This window comes from Crinia signifera, chromosome 1 (genome assembly GCF_055691185.1).
Source record: "Crinia signifera chromosome 1, ASM5569118v1, whole genome shotgun sequence".
Classification (NCBI taxonomy): domain Eukaryota; kingdom Metazoa; phylum Chordata; class Amphibia; order Anura; family Myobatrachidae; genus Crinia; species Crinia signifera.
This window is the reverse complement of record NC_139217.1, coordinates 119350974-119359531: the sequence shown is the minus strand read 5'-3', so window position 1 is coordinate 119359531 and position 8558 is coordinate 119350974. Positions and strand designations below refer to the sequence as shown.

The following is an 8558-nucleotide window of genomic DNA, read 5'->3' as shown; positions in this document are numbered from 1 at the left end:
TGAATACTGTGAGGGGTGCAGTTTTTGAAATGGCATCATTTATGGGGGTGTCTCACATACAAGTCCCTCAAAGTCACATCAGAACTGAACTGGTCCCTAAAAAAATCAGTGTTTGAAATTTTCTTGAAAATTTGAGAATTTGCTATTCATATTTGAAGCCTCCTAGTGTCCAAAAAAATTAAAAGGAAGTTGAAATAATGATGGCAACATAAAGTAGACATATGGTCTATGTTAGTTATTAACTATTTTGAGTGGTATGATTATTTGTCTCACAAGCAGAAAATTTAACATTTTGCAAATCGCTAAATTTTCCATTTTTTCACGACATTTTGGTATTTTTCACAAAAAAACACAGACTGTATCGACCCAAATTTACCACTAATTTGAAGTACAATGTGTCACGAAAAAACAATCTCAAAATCACTGGGATAAGTAAAAGCAAAAAAAAGTTATCCCCACTTAAGTGAGACATGTCAGATTTGAAAAAAATGGCTCTGTCAGGAACGCAAAAACTAGCTCTGTCAGGAAGGGGTTAATATAGGCCATAGGATTCAAAAAGTTCCCATACCTGCATGTTTTCGAGAAACAAAATAGGGCTCTAAGAGCTGTTATCAGGGATTTTGTTTTGTGTCCCGGAAGGTGCGCAAAACAAAATTCCTGATAACTGCCAGCATTGGGGCAAGTTAGATGTCCCTGGGGGAATTGATAAGCTGTGGTAAATTCCTGCAGCTGATTGGATACCGGCCTATGCAACTTTGCTGCAGACTTTTAATACCCAGTATAGAAATGCCTGTCAAATACCAATTTACAGTTTCACAAAGACACTTTTTCAAGTACTGTATTATAACAAATAATATATTCTATGTTGCAGTCTGAGAGACTAAAGGCCCTCTTAATGGCCCCTTACACTTATCCAACTTATTGTTGATTTACTCGAGATTTATCCTATGTGCAGGAGGATCAATCTCTTGGTTATACCCAATGGCACGGAATTGTGCATTGGGTCCTACACATCAGGCACATAAGATTTTGTCAGATAAATTGACCGGTACTTGTGTATTTTGGCGGCGCCCATTGCATCGCATACCATAACGCATGCGATGCGAGGCGATTTCGTGCCATAGTGTGCGATGGCATACAATTTTCAAATTGTATGCCATTGTATATGGCATACAATGCCATACGATGCGATGCGATTAAACACCTAATGGGTGCTTATACAATGTTAAGCACCCTAATGGGTGCTTACAATGTTAAATGCACCCCCACGCCACCCCCCCACTATAAACGTGAACCCGAAGTGTGGCGAGCGCAGCGGTACGCGTCCTACGACCTTTTCATACCCCCACTATCCACGTCGGCGTGGAGTTGAGGATAGAATTTGTGGCGAGCGCAGCGAGCCACTGAAGCGTGGCGAGCGGGCGCGGATACCTTCACAGGTATCCGCGTCCCCTGGCGGGCTTCACAGGTGTTCGCGTGGCGAGGGGACGCGCACACCTGTGAAGCCCGCCAGGGGACGCATATACCTTTGAAGGTATCCGCGGGGCTCGCCACGCTTCAGGCTCGGTGGCTTGCTGCGCTCGCCACACTTTCTATTCTCAACTCCACGCCGACGTGGATAGTGGGGGTATGAAAAGGTCGTAGGACGCGTACCGCTGCCCCTCGCGGGCTCGCCACGCTTCGGGTTCACGTTTATAGTGGGGGGGGTGGCGTGGGGGTGCATTTAACATTGTAAGCACCCATTAGGGTGCTCAAAAGCACCCTTTAGGGTGCTTATACGATTTTTCATCGCATAGGGGGTCAAAATCGCATTGCATGCCATCGGGTACATGGCATGCGATGCGTTCATCGCACGATGCTGAAATCGGGCGCCGCCAAAATACACAAGTACCAATTGACCCAATCCACCTGAATTGGGTCAAATCTCACAAGTGTAAGGGGCCCTTCAGATTTGTAATTGGTTGCACAGACTAGTGTAAGATTCAGCAGAAATGTTAATTGGACCAATAACTTATTTCTTTATTGTGAACTTCATTTCATATTTTCCAGATATGCAGAAAGCTGCAAAGATGTCACTGGAGACGACAACATATCAAAGTTAAATCCTATAGCTGTTAGCTGTAACCTGAATATTGCTGCATGTAAACTGAAAATGTGTGACTTCAGAGCAGCCATTGAGAGCTGTCATGAGGTAAATCTTTAGAACTGTCCTGGCAATAACGTATTTTTAATATAATTAGACTGTTTGTGTGCACTCCGTATATGACTGACTGTATTTGAGGTGTCTGTTTCTTATTGAGTAGTTAAGACCATGTTAACTGTGTTACCGAGAAGCTGGATCTCACTACATTGTAATCGGGTAAAAGCAGTACAACCCCGTGAGCTTGCCCACTTGGTACATAAGCTAGTGTGGCAGAGCAGAAGCAGCAGGCATGTCCCAGCTGGAAGGGAAGACTAGCTCCTAGCACAGCTGTCATCTTGACTTCCCTTATAGTACCACAAAAGAAACAGTGAATTATTTAGATTATATTTTGGTGCTCCGTAACCAAACCTTTTTCCTTATTTGTGATAGGCTTTGGAAATTGATCCATCGAATACAAAAGCACTTTACAGACGGGCCCAGGGCTGGCAGGGTCTGAAAGATTATGAACAAGCATTGGTAAACTACTTTGTTAGAGCTCCTGTTGCGTTTTTATTTTGGATATTCTGTATGTAGAGTAAGTGATTGTGTTCTGTTTTATTGTAGGAGGATCTTAAAAAGGCCAATGAGTTAGCACCTGAGGATAAAGGTAAGTCTGTCCGCTGAGACGTTGGTAGTGGACTGTCATGGATAACCATGTAACATTGTGCTCCATTTAAGATGTGTTTGGCATACAATGTTCTGCCGTCTGTCCATTATTTTATTTGATTTGGTCATCTAAATCATGTGCATTTTCATTAGGGCTCCTGCAAATATTTAAGGCCAGATATAGCTTCAAAAAGTGATAAACCACCAGCCAATCAGCTCCTATCTGTCATTTTTTTCAACCCCAGCCTGTAACATGATAGGTAGGGGCTGATTGGCTGGTTGTTTATCACTAAACATTTTGTCACTTTGAAGCTTGATACATCTGGCCCTTACAGTGCAGATTAATGGTATGGATTATGTTGGACAGAGTTACACGATTTATTTATAACTGCAGCCTATTTCCTCAGATGAGTGAAATTAGCGAGGAAGCCTGCTCACAGTGGCATTGTGTGTGTGTGTGTGTGTGTGTGTGGTACTTACGTTCTGCAAAGTTTAAGAGGTATTTAAGAGCTCAGTTTCCTATCTATTACATCAATACTTTGATCCCATAGTCAGACTAAGTTTTTGGCTTAATATAGCACAAACTGAGGCATGTCAAACTCCTGCTTAGTGTTCTGATCATTTGCCAAGAACACATTTGCACTATTACACTGTTTATCCCTATAACATAATCCGGTTGGGAAATGTTGGGCTGCATAATGGATTGCTGCAATCCTTCTGGGCACAACAGTATGTCCTGTCCATTTACCTGACCGTCTTGTTTATTGCAGCTATCAGCAGTGAAATCCTTCGAGTCAAGCACCGGATTAAAGAACAGAAGGAAAAGGAGAAAGCGGTGTATGCAAAAATGTTTGCATAAGTGTTTACAATGAAATGGGCATGCAGTGTACTGAGAACGATGGCATCTGGGCACCAAGGATCTGCAAGAAGACTTGCTTACAGATATAAAAACCAAAAAGAATTGTAGGTTTCAACCCAGGTGTCTCATGTTTACAATTTTTTTTTTTTAGTTCCGATCCTCCTTACTTTTATTGTTCTTTGTGACACTGCATGAACTATGCAACAGTTGGGATGTGCAGTGTAGGTTTTTTTTTTTTTTCTTTTTTTTTTTTTCAGTTTGTGTGAGTTAGCTTCTGTTAGTCTCCAGCAGTGAAGCCACTAATGCCTGCTTGTTTTATTCTCTGTAAAAGCAAAATGTTGGGACTTATTGCTTCCTGTGTAATGTTTGGAGAGAGTAGCAGCTCTGTTTTAGTGTGTGTTCTTTCATAAACCTGAGAGAATAAACGGTTTACTGTCCTTCCTACTTGAGACTATTGCTGTGTAATGGTTTACACATTTTCAATATTCAGGTTTGGACTAATCCCTCCACCCATGCTGTTTGTGCGGTAGCTGGCAGACCATGCACCAGGGCCCTTATTCTGGTTCACTCGCAAAGGCAAATTCCTTCTCAAATGGACAAAACCAAGTGCACTGCAGGTGGGGCAGCTGTAACTTGTGCAAAGACAGTTAGATTTGGGTGGGGTTTTATTTCAAAGTGAGATCTATATTGCAGTGTAAAAATAAAGCAGTCAGTATATTCCCTGCACAGAAACAAAATAATTCACCAATATCTTATCTCTCTGCACATGTTACATCTGCCCCCCTAGCTGCAGGCTGAGTTCCAGCAAGGTTGTGGGCAGTGAGCTGCAGCGTAATAACATGATGGAGGATATACTTTGAGGCATGTATGTGTTGAGGGAGAATAAAACTACACTGTAATAGGTCTCAAACTTTTTTTTTTTTTTTTTTTTTTTTAATCAAGACATCCCTAAGCTAAAAGTTTCTTCCTGAGTAATTCAGAATTTATTTATTTTGTCACCCTTAACTCACTATTGTATCGAGGGACAGAATTTGTCTACATTCTTTATAACTGGAAGCTACAGGCACTGATTTTGAACAAAAAAATAATAGAATAGATCAAATGGCGCTCCAATAATGGAGGCAAATCCCTATAGAAATAAGTCCCTACTGGAACTTTGGAATACAATATACAAAAGGATATACCTGCACATGAGTACTAGGCAACTAGGTAACAGATCTCAGACCTTGTGAGGTGTATAAACATAGATCCTCAGCTGCTGATATCTGTTTATACACCTCCATGAAGGCTCTTCACAATGTACACCTTACAGGACTTATCTGATCTGTTTTTGTTCCTTGCCATGGGTTGCAGGCACTGTATGCACTGAGCTCCTCTGACGAAGCGAGGGGGGAGAGATGTCGGGCAAGGAGAGGGTGACAGATGCTGGGCAGGGAGAGGGTGGTGCATATGTGGGGAGAGAGGTGCAGATGTGGGGAGGAGACAGATTCTGGGGAGGTGGGGACAGGTGCTGGACAGAGAGGGATTGGGGTACAGATTTTGGACAGGGAGAGGGGGACCGATCCTGGGCAGAGAGGGATGGGGGACAGATAATGAGCAGTGAAGGGCGACAGATGCTGGGCAGAGAAAGGGGGTAGAGATGATGGGCAGAGAAAGGAGGGAAACATGATGGGCAGAGAAAGGGGGGCAGATGCTGGGCAGGGAGAGGAGAGATATGCTGGGCAGCGAGAGCGGGGACAGATGCTGGGCAGGTAGAGGAAAGATATGCTGGGCAGAGAAAGCGGGGACAGATGGTGGACAGGGAGAGGGGGGGGGGGCAGATATAGGAATGGCCATCGATGATTCGAAATCATTGATGGTTCATGGCCGATGTCGAATACTTTTGCCATCGATGGGGGAGAACCAGATGGTTTCCCTCCATCAATGGAACAGCAAAACAATGGTTTTGCTTTTTTTTTTTTTTTTTTTTTTTTTCAAAGTGTCAGGACACGGAGCAGTGCTCCGCCCCCAGCACCCATTAAGCCATGCCCCCGTGTTTTGATTGGCCCACAGATCAATCAATCACAATGGATGACCATCAATATGTAAAAATATCGATGGTCATCCATTGCATAGTTTAGCACTATCGATGGCCAGTCGCAAAATTGCCATCAATGGTAACCATGGCCATCCCTAGGCAGATGCTGGGCAGGGAGGGTGAGAGAGACTGCAGTGAGAGTCAGGAGCTACAGTGGAGGCAGAGGGAATACTCACAGGCAGGTCCATTCTGTCAGATCCTCCGTGTTCCAGGGATCAGATGAGCTCCTCCAATTAGGGGCACTTCTATTCAGCATGTGTCTGCTGACCATCTCCAATCACAGCTATGCATTTGCAGGCACATGCTGTCCTCCTGGCTCTGTGCTGAGTTGATGAGGGGGGGGAGGAGCTCGGCACCAGAGAGAGATGGAGAAGTAGGTGGAGGGAGTGGAACTTCCCCTGCTTCTGCTCTCAGCAGTACCGACGGAAGCTCTGACTGCTGCCGGCACCGCTGCTCTACACGGACAGTAGGTGCAGCAGCGGCCGGAGAGCAGTCAGCCCTCCACAACAATCCTGCCTTCCACAAGTCACTGCACCATGACACCCTACACCCCCGTGATCGATAGGGCTGCGACACCCTAGCTACGCCACTGATGGTGGTACTGGCCCGGGTGCCTTCCCTTGCAAGGACGAATCCTCCAATGTATAACTACCACAGATGGGTGTTACTCTGATTCTTGGTACTTGTGTGTCCTGAAAATGGGCAGTGGCCAAATATATGTAAATTCAAATATTTACACATATATATACACACACACATGCTGCAATCACCTCCCCCCCAAAATATATATATATATATATATACGAATCCAATCCTGCCGGCACTCTGATACATAAACAACTTGCCCCGGTGCCATAACCAATAGTTCAGACAGCAACTCCAATGAAAAAGGCACTCAGGAAACAACAGTGTAAATGAACACAAAACCGTGTATTAGATGAGCTTTCGGGGTTTGACCCCCTTCCTCAGAACACGACTACAGCACAGAAGCACAGTACAACACTGACATAAATACCTTAGACCAGCAGATCTCACTCCCCGTGGCGTCCATTCATCAGGTGCACGCTGCAGATGCCGGGACACAGGCTGATGACGTCATGGAACCAGATACAGGAAGCGGCGCCGCTGCCTAGCAACGCCAGCCGCTTGCATTACACTCCGGACTACACTACTCACAGCCTGCTTCTCAGGACACTGTTGCCGCCCTGATCACCGCCCACCTGGGAGGAGACAAAATGAACAACAGTAAATACATAAATGCATTACACTGGCAGTAGTCAAATGCATATATAGTACAGTAAATTACAATCATGAAAAAGGGACAAACAAGACATACATACGATTAACACACAGCAAGAAGATTAAGTGAGCGCATTCCAACTGATCTTATCATTAAGCCCATTAGGGGCAATGGTATTTAATCTAAAGATCCAGCGAGACTCGGTGATTAACAGGCGTTTTGCCCTATCACCGCCACGCATGGAATCCTTAATGTGATCGATCATGAAATATTTAAGAGAGGAAAGCGGGTGCCCCATGGATTTAAAATGGCGCGCCACAGGTTGATCGATCGACCTGCCAGCCAGGGCAAGATCGATGGCCGACCTGTGTAACCCCATTCTAGTGCGGAAGGACTGAGTGGTCTGGCCCACATAATAAAGGCCACACGGGCACACTAAAATGTAGACAACGTACTCTGTTCTACAAGTGAGCACATGCCGGATCTCGAACTGTTTCTCGGTATGAGGATGCTTGAAGTTTTTACATGGCTTCAAATATTTGCAAGTCACGCAATTATAGCAGCTATAACAGCCTGGTGGCTTAGTATAGACATTAGGGGGCCTGGGTATGTTCAGACCCGTAATGTCAGTACGCACCAGTCTGTCACGTAGGTTGCGACCTCTTTTGAAAGCTGCTAGCGGACGTGTAGTTTTAAACCCCGGCAGGTCGGGATCATGTTTGACCATAGGCCACAGGGCTTTGGATGCGTATTGTAATATAGGACTTGCCACTGAATACGTACTTGTCCATGGCAGTACATTACCAGAATCAGGTATCCTGGGCTTCAACAAGTCTGAACGCGGGATTGACATTACCTGCAATTTTTGCTGGCTCAATAGAACGGGATCATACCCCCTGGCAATAAATTTACCAATGAGGTGATCTAATCTGTTAGATAATAAGGATGAATCACTGATGAGCCTCGCTAGCCTCATCATCTGGGAGCGGGGCAATCCCCTTTTAAGAGCGGGGGGATGATGGCTGGATGCCAGTAAGAAAGTATTTCTACCCACATCCTTGTAATAGACATCAGTAGTAATTTTGTTATTAATCAGTGAAACAGATACATCTAAAAATTGAGCGCAGCTGTCATTACAAGAAAAAGTGAACTTGATCGCCGAATCACCAGAGTTGACCTCTGCAATCAGCGACTCAAACAGCTCCTGTCCACCCGTCCACAGGACAAAAATGTCATCTATGTAACGGGTGTACAGGAGCAGATGTTTGTTCACATCAGGTCTATGCAAAAACAAACGGTCCTCTTCACTGAACATATAGATGTTAGCATACGAGGGTGCCACCGCCGATCCCATGGCGCACCCTCGTAGCTGCAGGTAGTAACTACCATCGAACAAGAAGAAGTTCCTCTCCAATGTAAGTTGCAATAGCCTGAGAAACAACTGGTGGTCAAAAATCGCAGTATCCAGCTGTTGATTCAGAAATAGTTGTACTGCTTCCAAACCCCCAACATGGGGTATGGATGTATACAGGGAAGATACATCTAAACAACACATCAGGGTGCCAGGTGGAACTTCAGGAATGTCCAGTAACAA

General features: G+C 44.8%; 1 protein-coding gene across 1 annotated transcript in view; it reads left to right on the top strand.

Annotated features, from left to right (window-relative positions):
* Positions 1–4091, top strand: part of PPID (peptidylprolyl isomerase D) — a 16439-nt gene extending 12348 nt beyond the window's left edge. The window contains exons 7-10 of the mRNA XM_083172532.1: positions 2050–2191; positions 2573–2659; positions 2747–2789; positions 3559–4091. Coding sequence (XP_083028658.1) covers positions 2050–2191; positions 2573–2659; positions 2747–2789; positions 3559–3647 — 361 coding nt within the window. The 3' untranslated portion in view covers positions 3648–4091. The remainder of the gene's footprint in view (positions 1–2049; positions 2192–2572; positions 2660–2746; positions 2790–3558) is intronic.
* The last annotated feature ends 4467 nt before the right edge of the window (positions 4092–8558 follow it).